Genomic DNA, 15,175 nt, shown 5'->3' on the forward strand with positions numbered 1-15,175 from the left:
AAAAGTGATTTGTTATTTTTAGATTTTCAAGAAAGATACAAAGAAAGAAAAAAGTCATTCAAACCTTTATTTTCCACGCAGAAATAACTCTCACCAATATGTAAAATAAACATAAATGAAAAAAGTGTATAAAAGTTAAAGAAAAAAGTGTATAAAATAGTTAAAAGTTTGATTTTTTAGTAATGTTATGTCATTAAAAATAAATTTACAAGATGTTAAACTGCTTTAATCATGAGGTAAACTACTACTATAAGTATTTAAGCTTGCCTTGCGTTACTTTCCAGTCATATATTCTTCATATGCAAACACTTGTAGTGTAGGCTGAGATTTTCTAAGCCCAAAGAATAAAATGTATAGTGAAACTAACAGTGAAGAACAAAGAGGCCAGAACAGAGAGTCAAGATGCCTGGATTTTTGTTTAGCTCTGCTACTAATTTACTGTGTAATATGTGTGTGTGTTGGGAGGAGGGGAAACTGGTACGGTGGTCACTTCTGTCAGGAACTGTCTCCTTATCTGTAAAATGAAAGGAGTAAACTAGAATTGTAAAATGTCCTCCATCTCCAAAATTAATGAAACCTTGCTTACATTTGCTGGGCTCAGGTGTTCTGGTTTCCTTCCTGATAGTTTGAACGCCACTTTTCATAGACACTACGGTCAGGAAACAGTCTCTCAGAGAACCATAACCAATGGGCAGCAGATGATCTACAATGAAAACTTGTTCTGTATTGAAATAAAAGCATAGCATGCCCTTCTTCTGGTAATCGTTGACTTATACAAGTAAGCATTGGCTGCACTCTTGAATTTTCCACAAATTCTGCCTGTTAGGAATTCACGATGTAGTTGAGGAGTTAAAAAGTAATAATTACAACAATAACAAAGACATACATGAAGTTCAACGGAGCTTTGGCAGGAGAAAAATATCATACATCTGGTCCAGAGGAGGAGTGAAATCAGGAAAAGTCTAAAGAAAGAGGTAATTTTTGAGTTGGGCCTGAAATATAGACAAGATTTTAACAGCTAGAGTTGTTGGGGAGGCTTCTGTTTCCTCACATGTAAAATGGAGGTAGTAATTTTACCCACTTTCCAGAGTCATTGAAAGAATCAAGTGAAATAATGCGTGCTAGTCACTTAGCACATTGCACTGGCAAGGTGGAAAAGCCCTATAAATGCTTTCCTTTGTTATTAATAGGGAAAATGTATAAAACAACATGAATCATGAAGGAAAATTGATATTTCTGATTATGGTATGAAGGATTAGTTTTCTTAAGGTTTTCTCCCAAAAAGATTTCTGAGGAGATATTTGTCTAGGCATGCTCTTCCAAAGCCAGTTGTTTGCATATGGAGTTGTAATCAGTACTATTTCTTTTAGTCTTTCTGCTAGCAGCAAAAAGGAAGTAGCAAATAACTTTTAATGACTGATTAGAATGTGGAAACCAGAGAAAACACAGGGTAGATAGCCTAGAGGGAAAAAAAAACTGGTGATAGTTGCCCTCATGAATGTTGTAGCTTCCTTTTGGATGCTTGTTTAGGGTGTGCTAGACTGTATCTTTTACCCAAATACACCTTAGACAGGTGTAGCTAAAGCATCAGTACCTGCTTTGTAAAACAATTCATATTTACAAATGTATTTATATTATATATTATATATGTATGTAGCTCTTTTTATAGCTAGCTTTATTGTGTACTTATTGTGAGTTAGTGCTGTGATTACCATATGATAAGCAAAGCTCTCAATCTACAAAACAACTCCATAAGGCAGAAAATACATTACTTGGGGCTTCCCTGGTGGCACAGTGGTTAAGAGTCTGCCTCCTAATGCAGGGGATGCGGGTTCGAGCCCTGGTCCGGGAGGATCCCGCATGCCGTGGAGCAAATAAGCCCATGAGCCACAATTGAAGCCCGCGCACCTAGAGCCCGTGCTTCGCAACCAGAGAGGCCACTGCGGTGAGAGGCCAGCGCACGGCAGCGAAGAGTAGCCCCCGCTCACCGCAACTGGAGAAGTACCGTGCGCAGCAATGAAGACCCAATGCAGCCAAAAATAAATAAATAAATAAATAAATAAGAAAATACATTACTTACGTACAAGAAGCATCTTGCCCAAACTCACATAGTCACTCAGCTAATATTTAATGACCTGTACTATACATGTTGTAGGAGCTACAGATACATCAGTGAATAAAACAGAGAAGATCCCTGCCATCTTAGAACTCAAATTCAAATGGAGGGAGGCAGACCACAAACAAGAAATAAACAAAAAGCAAGAAAATACCAGTTAGTGATAAGGGTTATGAAGAAATAAAATAGTGATGTGATAGTGAGTAACTGGGGGTACAGTGCTGGTTTCATGGGTGAGCAATCAGTGCATCTACACAGGGCCCTGTGCTTAGAGGGACCCTACTTTTGTTTAATGCCCTGCTAGCACTGTCTTGAAATTCTTAATAATTTTATCTTTGGATTTGTTTTGTAAAGGAGGTCTGATAAGACAGTGGAGCATGTGGGTAAGTAGAGGACATATGTGCAATACCCATAACCTCCATTCCTTGGTACACCATTCTCATAGCTTTTGTGATGCCCTGTGAGCACAGAATCTTGGTTGATGCACGATGTATGGAAGTTAAGTAAGATCCAAAGCCAGGACAATTTCGAGGTAAACGTGTTGCATCTATGACTAACTAAGCAGGGATGCTGACACCTTGAGAGGCCATGCTTCCCCTCAAACCAGAACTTGCTTCAGATGCAAAAGAAGGCAATGACATTCTAAGAAGCACATTGAACAAGAACCCTATCTTATTTCTTACTTACACTTCCCTGTAGCTGCCAACCGCTGACTCTGAAAATGATGACATAAAAGGTAAAGAAAGACAGGGAAAGGTAGTTCCTCTTCCTTTCAGTTCTTCCTTATTCATCTGCAAGCCAAAGGTGAGAAATTGTTAGTAGGATGTAGGTATATCAAGAAGTAAAATAAAAACAGTTGAGTTAGTTTTGTGTAATGTTTCCATGGTTCAGTTAAGAATCAAATTCACATGCATGTATGAACTACACAACAGGAATTGTATAATTTATAATTCCACATATGCGTTAAGTGCTTTTCTATTCATACTTAAAGCTGGCATTGAACAATAAAAGATGAAGGGTAAAATTATGCCAATAATTAAAATTTTTAATTTTTCTTTATGGAAAATGACATTAAATAGTGTTTTTACTTACTATTTAATGGGACAGCTCAGAAGAAAGGAAAAAGCTTTTTTATTTTAGTATCTTTAACTACATTATTATATTGCTTTCATAATAAGACACCGCATTTTTACTTTGCGCTGGGCCATGCAAATCATGTGAGCTGGCCTTATGGGAGTGCTACTTTAGACTGAATTATCAGTAGAGGTCCCTCTGAGGAGATTGCATTTAAACTGATACCTAAAAGACCAAAAGAAGCCAACTATGGGAAGATTCAGGGAAAGAACATTCCAGGTAGGGGACTAGTTAGTGGGAATGTCCTAAGGCAGGAAAAAACTTTGTTTTCAAGAAACAGAAAGAAGGCCAGTTTCACTGAAAAGTAGTTGTTAAAACTTGGAGTGGCAAAAGATAAGGTTAGAGTTTGGAGAGGCCAGAGTGTGAAGAGGCTTAAAATCCAGAATTTATTCTACTTGTTTTAGTTAGCCATTGGAAAGTTTCAGGCAGAGGAATAACATAAATGACTTATGTTTTAAAAGATCACTTTTTTGCAGTGTGGATGCAAGAGTGGACTCAGGGAGATCATCCTGAGTGGTCTATACCTAAAGAATTCCTCACACTTCCAGATGGAATTTATCATACTCTTGTCATAATTTCTATTATTGCACTTATGGATTTTCAAATTTGTCTCCCTGAACTAGACTGTAAGACACTCTTAATTCTCTCCATATCACTAGTGTCCAGCGTTGTTTGCATATTGCAGCTGCTTATTAAATATTTATTGAGTGAATAATTGGGAGAGGATTTTTTGCTCTTATGGTAGAAGCTCTTTCCTCAGAATTTTCTCCAAGTTAAGATAATTAATTAATTAGGTGAGCCATAAGGAAAGGGGTTATAGCAGCCATAAGGAATCTGAAGTAAATACAAAATATACAGTTGATTTATAAGTTTTGAAATTTGGGAGAAAAATACTGACTGAGTCATCAATAGGAATTTGAATTTTTATACTAATTTCCTGAACCCATGTGCAACACGTACCCAAAGACACAGCTGTTATTGGTGCTAATGTTTTGGCCAGATGTTCCAGACTGATGGCTTGGGATTGAAGTTGGCCTGAGACCTATTTTGATTGGTTTGCATGGTATGTAAATATGGTGCTGAATTAGTTATTGATATTTAAAACTAAGGAATTTTCACATAAAAGTCTGACTTTTCTCTATTTCATAAGAAGTAACAAACATACAAGCAAACAAAAAGCTTGGAGGCATTGGGTCTGCATTCCAGCTGGCCAGAGCCAAGGAGGGCCACTGCCTTTGCAAGAAGCCTATGTTCTCTGTTTTATCACAGTCCTCAATCTGCCTGCTCCACTCTTAAATTACCTGCCTGGCTTCTGGTGGCATTTGTGTTTGTGACAGCTCCTACTGAAACATGTATGTACTAGTACTATTCTAAATGAGAATTTTTTTTTTATATAATAAGTTCTTAAATTATACATATTTCTCTTTAGTTTTCTTGCTAAGTTTGCTTGGCTTTACTTGCCTTCCTTGTAGCTTTTATCAATTCGAGAACCAAGGTGGCCAGTCCAGATCCACCCAGATGTGGGACTGCCAGGGAAAGAGGAAATTGTGTTTTGATTTGCTGATAGACAAATACTGAGGAAGAGGAGGTTCTCCAGAGGGCAGGAGAGCTTCGCCACCAATTTGATATGTAGAAGGTATTCACCATCTCTGCCCTTTTTACCTCCTAGTTACGTCTGTTAAGCCTCAGGAGTATTGAGGTTAAGGGATGGAATAAATTTAAAACTTCTATAATTATATATCACATAAGCCTTCACTTAAGATCATTAAACATTTCTTGTTTGTCCCAATTTATGTTGCTGTCTCTGACCCATGCTACTGTATCTCTGCTGATAAGGATGATTACGTGTGCCATTTTAGATTGTAGGTACTTGGGACAGTGTCTTTATTTGGATGGTGCCATTTAATGTATTATACTATTTTGTAGGAACCCACATGTTTATTTAGAGAAATGTATGGGGCAGCCCACAAAAGATACTCTGTGGCAAAGCTAATAAAGGCTGTTTCCACAGAGCTATCTAAAGGAATGGGGAAGCACAATAGCCACAAGCAGAAACCACAATGGGTCAATGTTGATAGAATCCCTGGATTGGGAGGTGCTTTTTGAAGGCCAGAGGGAAAGAAAGTCCGTTGAGAAGGATTTACTACACAGGTCTTGGTGGATATTCAGTTCTGGGAACTCTTGGCAGTACCAGGGTGCAGTTCATTACCAGTGTACAAATGGTTTAACAGAAGGGCATTCAAAAGTCCATCATTTCCATAGCCCACACGGGCTGGTAAATGGGCGATGGACTGCAGAACCCAGCTGCACAGAGGCAGTGGCCAAATCCGGGAGCCGGTTTAGCATGAATGACTGACTCCAGGGAAGGAGAACGTTCATAGGGGGCTGGGGATAGGGGTCAGAGTCCAAGCTGGAGAGAGGACAATAAGCTAAGGGTGGAAACAAAGGCGAACCAGAGCGGCAGCTGGCAGATTGCTGGCGCTGCGCTGGGGAATCAAGCTTTGCTTTTAGAAAAGAGGCAGGCTGCAGCAGGGCGGGCTCTAGCCGCGGCATTCTCACAGAAGAGCCTGCAAGGGCGCAGGGCTCGTCGCCCTGGGGCGTGGGCAGCTCGCGGCCGGCATCCCTCCCCCCGCGCGCCTCCGGGCCAGCAGCGCCTGGCAGTGCCCGCCGAGGGGAGGGCAGGGCGCAGGCCGGGCAGCGCTAGGTGGGGCCGGCAGCTAGGCCGCCGTTGACACAGTGCGGGGCCAGCAGCCCGGAGAGCCCGGGCGGGTGTGGCGCGTTCAGCCCGGCCGCCTGCAGGCCGCGTCCCCATCAGAGGGGGCAGGGCGCGTCCCCATCAGAGGGGGCAGGGCGCACGCAGGAGGCCCCTGGGCGGCCTGCTGGCTCCGCCGCCGCCGCGCTAGCCATTCAGCGCGCCGAGTCTCCGCCCCAGTGCTGGGGGCTGAGCTGGGGAGAAGGGGCGGGCACTCGCGAGCGGTGAATCACCTCCTCCTCCTTCTGCCTCAGCGCCGCTGCCGCCACCTTTCCATTCAGTCGCCCAACATGGCTGGAGCGCGGCGGAGGTGAGCTGTCCGCCCCCTGCAGCTCCAGCCTCCTGCGCGCGACCGCCGCGGCTCCGGCGGCGCCTCAGTTCTGCGGTGCAGAGGCCCAGGGGCCTGGCTGTCGCTCGCCGCCGGCATGTGGGGCGCCCCGGACGAGAGCTCTGTGCGGGTGGCTGTCAGGTGAGGACGGACGCGGCAGCCGGCGGGCTGCGGGCGCGGCGAGGATCTGCTCTGGCCCGGGGCACCGGCCGCCGCGCTGTGGAGACCTGAGAGGTGGCCCGGCGGGGGGCCGGCGGCTCTGGAAACCGAGGCGGCGGGTCTCCGCCGGCCTGGCGCGCGCGGCCGAGTGCTGGCTGGGAAAGCTCCCGCCCTCGGGCCCCGGGAGTTTGCAGGTGACTGGTAGCTGCGCGGCGCCCGGTCCCGGGGGCGCCCGACTCCTCTAGGAGGAGAAGCCGTCGCCGCCCGCCCCAGCCGGGTCGCGCCCCCGAGGAACAGTTGCCTCAGGTTCGGCCGCCTTGGGCGATCGCCTGTTTGGCTTTGCCCGGAGGAGCTGCCCCTCTCCTGGGCTGTGGTTCTCTTCTTATATTTGTAGCGTGACTGTCTTTACGTGTACCTGCAACTCCGGCCTTCGGAGGCAGGAGACAAAGCCTTACAACGGTGGGGGTCTAGATTTCTGTGCAAATGGACGTCTCGTTAAGCATCGGCGGGGACTAGATAGCACCAGCGTGTGGGTATTATTTCTGTCGTTGGAAGGGATATTATATTTAAGTGAAAATTCCCTGGTGCTAGGTCTGTAGAAGGAAGAAAACTCCTCAGCAAGTGTAAGGGTTAAATGGGTGACTGGGTGAAAAAGAAACATACTGAGGTTCAGCAGGGTGGTTACAATATAAAATTACATATGCCTGGGTGAGAGTTTTGAAATACTAGATACATCAAAATTGTAATTTGGTCAAGGACAGATACACGAGTATTGAATGTAATTTGGATTGTTGATACATATCAAGAAGCAGAGCTCTGACAGTTGCTCATGGAAAATTGCAACATCATCGCTGAAATATTAATGAAGCCTTCATGGTAGAGTAAGTGGCGTTGCTTTTATAGCTCTTATGGTCTGTGAATTCGTTTCTCTTTATATATACATTAAAGATTTATAAAAATAATCTGTCCTCTGAGAAATTATTTTTAAAAATTTTCTACCCTTGTAGTCTTTCTGAAAAGTTATTCTTCAAATCCTATCATGTCAGTATTTCTATAGCTATTTTAGTGACAAATCTTGGTTATAGAAATGGTAGTTTTATATATACCGTGTATCTTTAATCATCTAAAGAATAAAATGAATTTTAAAGATTTTTTTTTTCATTCCCTTTACAGACCAGGAGATGGCCACCCATGGAGGTGACTGTTTTATGACTGTTTAGAACCACCTGTTACAAAGCTTTTGAAGTTTTAATTTGGCCTTCTTGGTTATTCTAGGGCTACTTATCCAATTGCCGGATTAGTTTGTTTCTCCTGTTTACTGCTACTACCTCTCTTTTGGCCTTTTAATGCTTATTAGTGACTGTACATGGCAGATGAAGGGGAGAGAAAAAGAGGAAACCCAGTAAGATGCAGTTTTGTTAATTAGCAGGTCTGGTCAAGGAGGGTAAAGAAGGAGTGTAAAATAGTAATGAAAACAACAACAACAACAAAAAAGAAAATTGGCTGTCAGAGAAACTGTTGTTAGAGAGTTAATATTTTTTTAATCTGTGAATTCTCTAGAATATCACAGGGCAGTTTATTGAGCATGCTTTTAAAACTGACGCTGCTTGCAGTGGCGGCTAACAGAGTCATGAATCACCCTAAAGTGATGTTGACAGATAAATAACTTATACTTGGTTTTGGTATGCATGTTAGCACTTTTTAAAGGGAATATGTGTGGGTCTGTTTGTTGGGGAAAGGCTTTATAAAAACACGTTGTGAAGTAAGCCACATTGTGAGGATCGTTTTTTTTTTTCCCATTAAATACATTGTCTGAATAGATTGACTCTCTAAACTTACTTTGCCTAGGATAAAAATAGCTTATATAGCACTTTGGCATTTATAAAGTGTATGGACATATGTTTTCATTTAAAACAAATATTTACTGAACATAAAATCCCATCTCTTTTGTCCTAATTTCTGAGCTAAAAATAGCAATAATTATTGGACACATAGTATGTGACAGGGTCAGTGCTGTGTGTTAAGATGTTTTACATCCTGTGAAATTGCATTTATTCATCAAAACAATCTTTGACTTAGGTCCTGTTATTATTATGGCCATTTTATAGGTGAGACACAGAAAGATTAGGTCAACTTCCCCAAGTTAAACTGGTAGCAAGTGGCACAAACAGAGTTCTAACCCAGACAGCTTGACTATAGAGCTCAGGTTCTTAACCATTAAACCTACATAGGTGTGAGGCAAGAATATGCTTCGCAAAACTTAGCTTAAGGTCACTTGCCTCTTCCTGGTTCTGAACTAGTTTAATTACAAATTAATGACTTTGACAGGATATTCATACCTCGATATTCCTAGAAAAGGTGGAGCTCAGAAAGGGGGAAACTGAACTTACCTAAACTATTTCCTCCGATTTTTTAATCTTTCCGGTGACCTCCAGTCTTACCTTCCAGTTTGTGATAGACTTCATCAGCAGGATAAATAAATCAACACATAGACACAAATGATCAGGGCACCTGACTTACTTTTCCCCTTCAATGAATAATGTAATAACAAATAATAGTGAGTTGACTCTACTTATGTAAATGCACAGTGTCCTAGAGGTTCTTGTGTTTAATTAGATATGGAGACTTATCAGTATGTTGAAGCTGATGACTCTATTTTAGGTTTCTCAAAATAAGTGCATGGGTCATATACAGCTTTGGGGAAAAGAAGTTAAACAGAAAGTTTCTTATTTAGGAAGAACATTTTAAATACAATTTCTGAAAATTCCTTTTGGCAGAGTATATCTGAGGTGTTCTATAGGGTATCTTTCATTGTGGTAGGTATGGATTCAGATCACCCTCCCTGCCCCACTATCTAACCCCATGTGGCTATCGAGCACTTTAATTATGATTAATGCTGTAACTGAACCAAACCTGGTTCCACTTTCCCAGTGCACAGCAAAGCCAATTTACTGACACCAGGTTGTGGTGAAGTAAAGTACAACTTATTGCAAGGCATACCCACTCTGGGGCCAAGCAAGGAGAATGGGCAGCTCATGCTCAAAAGACCCAAAGTCCCTGATGGCTTTCAGGGAAGGGTGTTTAAAGGCAAGGTGAGGGAGAGGGTCTCAGGGTGTGTGATCAGTTGTGGATATCTTTCTGATTGGTTGGTGGTGAGGTAATAGGGTGGTATTTCAGGAGTTAACATCATCAACCTTCTGGTTCCAACCGGCCTGGGGTCTGTCTACCTGCTTGTGGTCAGTATGCAGTTAACTTCCTCCACCTGGTGGGGGTTTTAGTATCTGTAAAACCACTCAGGGATGTGGCTCAGAATATTATCTATAGCCCTTGAGGAACTAAGGGCCCTTGACTTTGTTTTAATAAAAATAAAACTATTATTATTTTGTCTTGCTTGACTGTTTTCTTTTGTGTCTGCATTACTCTGATTAAATATGGTCTTTGGAACTTGGGGAAGGCCTAGGAGGCTAAAGCTTTTCTACCAACAAGAGGCCAGGGACATGGGGAGGGGTGTCTGTCTCCAGGAAGACCCTGCAGGGTCCTGCTTGGTTTCACCACAACTGAGAAACTAAATTTTAATTTTTATTTAATTTTAGTTAAATTTAAAAGCTGTCCTTCATTTAGTTTTTGGAAAGCTTCTAGGTATTCTTGGAACAATGTGGCTATGTGGACCTATCTTTTATCTGTAAAGTTTATGAAATGTAAATACTTATAAAGTATTTCTGATGAAAATTTAGCTTACTAATTGACATGTATTGTCTGTGTAATATATATTTTCATAAATCATATATATATATATGATTTTAAAAACTTAGTATGAAAAATATATCAATCTTTTTATTACATGTTAAAATGATAGTGTTTTGATATGTTGAGTTAAATAAAATATTAAAATTAATTTCATCTATCTCTTTTTCCTTTTTAAAAATGTGACTACCAGAAAATTTAAAATTAAATATAATGTTGCTACTACCATTATATTTCTATTGGATAGTGCTGCTCTATAGTTTACAAAAATGTGAGGAAGAAGTATAGAATAAAAATGTTCATAGCCACCACATCATAGATCTGGTATTTTCTGTAGATCAAGAAAATACCAAAATATTGGGTGTCTGGTTTTAGAGTGGTTATATATACACATACGCACATATCTATGCACGTATGTACATGTAAGATTTGATTTAACAGCAACATTTTTTCCCTCTGGGTGCATAGGTGTAGAAAGTTATCGATAATAGACTGATGGTAGCTGACTTCCTAGAAAATGTACTAAGTTCATAAATGTCACCTACAAAAGTGAGCAATTTTTAGTGTATATTCTATTTTTATTGTCTAAGTAGTATACTGAATTGAACCATTCAGTTAACTTAAAATAGTAAACTCAAACATTTTGAATTCTAAATCTAAGACTTTATGAAATGATGTGGTGAAGGAAAGTACAGTGTTTGTTGCAAGGCGCCAACCGTGGGGCCAAGCGAGGGGAATGGGCAGCTCACGCTTTCCCTTTTTCCCACTATGTCTGAATGCTGACATAACATTTGAAACATTTTCCCCAAGAATTTTAGCTTGCAAAATATGTCAAGAGCTGAAAGAAAATGGAGATACAGAAAGGACCATTGTGTTTTCATGTTATTATCTATATGTGGTTGTGAGCTACAATTTTTTTCTTGGCTTTGGCAGAGAGCAGGACATATCCTTGACAGTGAGTTTGGATTAGTGTGTAATGTTGTCTAATTTACTGTGTTTTTACCTTACTACAGCACTTTTAAGAAGTGGCATTGCTCAGCTAGCTTAAGTGCTGATTGGATAGTCAAAAGCTCTGTTTTGGCTCTGCCACTGGCACTGATTTGCAGTGTGACCTCCCTGAACTTTTCTTTTCCCTCATGCTGAGATGGCAGTGTAAAGGTATTAAGGGTTATAAGAACCTTTCCATATGCAGTCTGTTAAATATGTGATTTTTTTGTTGTTAGCCAAACTGTTGGTACTAACGGTGCCTCTATATTGACAGGAAGGACCTATTTTAACATTTTAAACTTGACTTTCCCACAATATATTTATCGTGGGTACTGTTGTTACTTAAGAGGAAACATTTAGACTTTTGTGGTCTCTTTGTCCAATTCTAGCTGTAATACAAATATGCAGTGTTTATTTAATCTACATTAAAACCCTATGAGGTAGGCTGGATAGATACTATCCCTCATACAGATGAAAAAGTGAGTCTCAAAGATACTAGGTGAACTGTTCAAGGTTTCTCAGCCACTAAATACCAGAATTGGAACTCAAATTCAAGCTTCTGGTACCTGTTTCTCTGTTCTTAAAAATATTTCCAAATGTTTTCAAAATATTGGGTTGACCAAACAGTTCATTTGGGTTTTTCCATAAGATGTTATGGGAAAACCCGAGCAAACTGTTTGGCCAACCCAATACTTCACATACTAGTTTCAATGTAATAAGGATCTTTCAAGCTGAAACACGAATATACACGAGGTAAATTATTTGAAACAATTTAATGTTTAGAGAATGTAGAGGCAGATGAGCAAGGCTTTTAGAAATATTTCATGGAAACAGGTGGCTATCTGCTGTTGGTAATTTGTTTATTCCTTTCTTCATGCATCAGACATTTATCATGTGCCAACTATGTGCTGGACACTTTCCTACCACTGAGGATACACGACATACATGACAGACACGGTCCCTGCTTTCATGGAGCTTAGACCTAGCAGTCTGAGCCTCTTTTAAATGCACAAACTATGTAGGACCTAACACTAAACATATCAACAGCACAATTAGAAATTAAAGACAATTGTTGCAGTTTAGTTTTTATTTGTCTCATTTTTTATAGCATTTTTTTAGTTCATATATTCCTCAAGAACAGTGATTTAAAAAACAAAAATTATGTCCTACTTCCAAGCATATTTCATATAAAAATTGAACTCCAAAGCCTGTGCATTAGAAGAATATTATTTCTATCTTTGTATGTATGATATAACATGTATGGTCTACCTATGTCTTCGTATTTGGATAATAAAGTAAGGGAAATGAAAGAGAGGAGACTAAAGAGCTTGTAGATGATGTGAGCTGAAAGTCAATGAAGTTATTTATTTAAATATGAGCTGATACTTTTTCTTCAGACAAAGTTTATTACATTTATAGTGTGGTAGGTCTGATTGTCATTTGGAACTCCACAGAAGTTCAGATTTCATGTCTATTTGTTACTACCCCTTGAGCTCTTACCTGCTAATTAGTTAATATTTTGGTGCATAATTATGGGGTAGTAAATGATGCACTAGAAATTCCAGCTTAGTGAAGCCATGAAAGCAGAAATTATCTTGGTAGTTAATTTCATAATCTGCCCAATCTTCCAGTTCTCATCCATTTCTCCTTGAAGAAGTGAACTCGGAATATCCCTTATTATGGATGTTTTCTTGCAAGACATGTTACAGCTTCCCTGTGTGACCCTGAATTATAAATGGTTATTTTCTGTCAACATTAGACATGACTTTTATCTAAGTTTCAGATTAGGAAGGAAAATACATCAATGAAAATGCATGCTAGATGACATAATTTGTATTCAGTGTATCATTAGAATAATTTTATTAAAAATAAAATGGATGTTTGTTAGTTTCAGTGCTTCTCTCTGGAGAGCGGATTTGTGAATTCTGTCTTTGAACTTGGTTTCCCAGTGGATTAACTATTTAATCTTCTCAGGGTGTTAAAATAGTTTTCTTGTGGCTCAGGCTTTATTTGAAGCAAATGACAGACAAGCCAAAGGGGACCATTTTGATGACATCCTACAATTATTATAAGATATTTCTTAATGTTTAAGAATTATATTTGAGGTTCCTTTGTTCTTAGTTTTTTTGAAATTATTAGACATTTATATATTGAACATAACTTTTAGTACCTCTATAATTATGGGATTTAAAGTAGATTTTAAAACTGAAAGGGACCTTGAAGGGGCTAGCTGGTTGAGGCCCCTTCTTTAAGATGATTGAGGTAATAGAGACACTGAGCAGTTGAGGGAATTGCTTGAAGTTCCACAACTAGCAGCTCAAGTCTTCTGTTGACTGTTGCTGTGGATTTTCTAGGACTTCATGTTTTGCTTGCAGACATCTCAGAAATAGAATAAATTTATATTTTATAAACTACAGTTTTAATCCCTTAAGTGCTCCCTTTAAAAGTTTAATTTGATATTTCAGTGAGTGCTCCCAATCTCAGTGCCCATTATTTTGGCTTTGTGATTGCTTCAATTCTAGAAACTAGACCAGTGATTCTAAAAAGAACCCCTTAAGAGGTAGAGAGAGAGGGATCCCTGGAGTAGAAATCCAGGTCTACATTTTGAGGTTCCTATTATATTAAAATGTGAAGAATTGCCAGAACTAGGTTTTAAAAATAATATAGACTGTTTTCAACATATACATATAACATATTAATGCTTTAACAACCACCATGGAAATATAATGTCTGTGTAGCTTAATTTGGAAATAGTATTAATCATGTAAATAGGAGGATTTTGTGAATGCTAGGCCTGGGACATGTGGCCTTTCCCTCTCCCCTCACCTTGGTTCTTAAAACTTTTTTTTCCCTACCCCAACAGATTTGAGGATTATAGCACATTCCAGTAATAATGGCAGCCTCACTATGGAAGGATGGCTGGTGGGTGGGGAAAGGTAGAGGTAGGGTAGGGTCAATGTGGTATATTTATTGGGATCTGGAATTGGAGCTGGAGGTAGAAATCTGAGTGGTTTAAAAAAAAAACACTTTTTGAGTATTACTTCACTAGAAAGGTGGTTCTTAAACTTTTAAATAACATCTCAGTCCCTCCTATCCTTATTTTAGAAGGAAGTAAAGGATACAATACATTTTGGCCATACTGGAGGCCTTTCATCCAAAAATTATCCTAAATCCTACCTCTACTTGAAGCTTTTCTGGACTTCATGCAGGGAAATTTCTGCATTTTGGGGCCGCAGACCTTCTTTATGTGATTCTCTCTCTCTCTCTCTCTCTAAAATTCCAGTGGGAGAGGTGTACACAATATTATGATTTTCACTGTTCAGCTTGAAATGTCCCTCAAACTGAGAGAATATTTGACATTTTTTAAAAAGAAGGTGCTAATATACTGACAGCACTATTACAATAGAACATTTGAAGGACATTGGGGTTATTGAATTGAAACAAGCTGATATCTACATGTCCAGATTTGGAATGAAGGTCATTCAGGATTTAGCCCCAGGCTAACTTACTTGGGTACTATTTATAGCAAGGAAACCAAGAAATTTTTCAAACTTGGTTTTAGAGAGGTGGGCATCATGAACCCACCCAGGGGCTAAATCAAGGACAGCTAAAAGTTTATTTCGTACTCTTTGGATCTCTTAGTATGTAGTAAAATTTTAGTTTTCGAGATTGGATTTGACCTTATTCTCAATTTGGGGGAGCTATGTCTATCACTTAGGCACGACAATATCAGTTCCTCTGAGTAGGATGAATGAATTATATTTTTTCAGAGTAGATATTCACATTATTTGACACAGCTACATAGAATAAATAAGAGGCTTTTTCTTTCAGCAAACAGGAATAAGAAACCTTGGAAAGGGTCAAGCTGTAGTTAATTATTATGATGTGGTATGTTGATCACATGGTGTACTAATGAGGCATAGGGCACCTCTGCCCTCAGTTGTATGCCTTATAA

At 39.7% G+C, this 15,175-nt stretch overlaps 1 protein-coding gene across 1 annotated transcript in view; it reads left to right on the forward strand.

Moving 5' to 3' along the window:
• The first annotated feature begins 6,380 nt into the window (after positions 1-6,380).
• KIF21A (kinesin family member 21A) overlaps positions 6,381-15,175 on the forward strand; it is a 165,363-nt gene continuing 156,568 nt past the window's right edge. Inside the window, exon 1 of the mRNA XM_060114106.1 lies at positions 6,381-6,471. Within this exon, the coding sequence (XP_059970089.1) occupies positions 6,428-6,471 (44 nt within the window). The 5' untranslated portion in view covers positions 6,381-6,427. The remainder of the gene's footprint in view (positions 6,472-15,175) is intronic.

This window comes from Mesoplodon densirostris, chromosome 11, assembly GCF_025265405.1.
Source record: "Mesoplodon densirostris isolate mMesDen1 chromosome 11, mMesDen1 primary haplotype, whole genome shotgun sequence".
Lineage (NCBI taxonomy): Eukaryota > Metazoa > Chordata > Mammalia > Artiodactyla > Ziphiidae > Mesoplodon > Mesoplodon densirostris.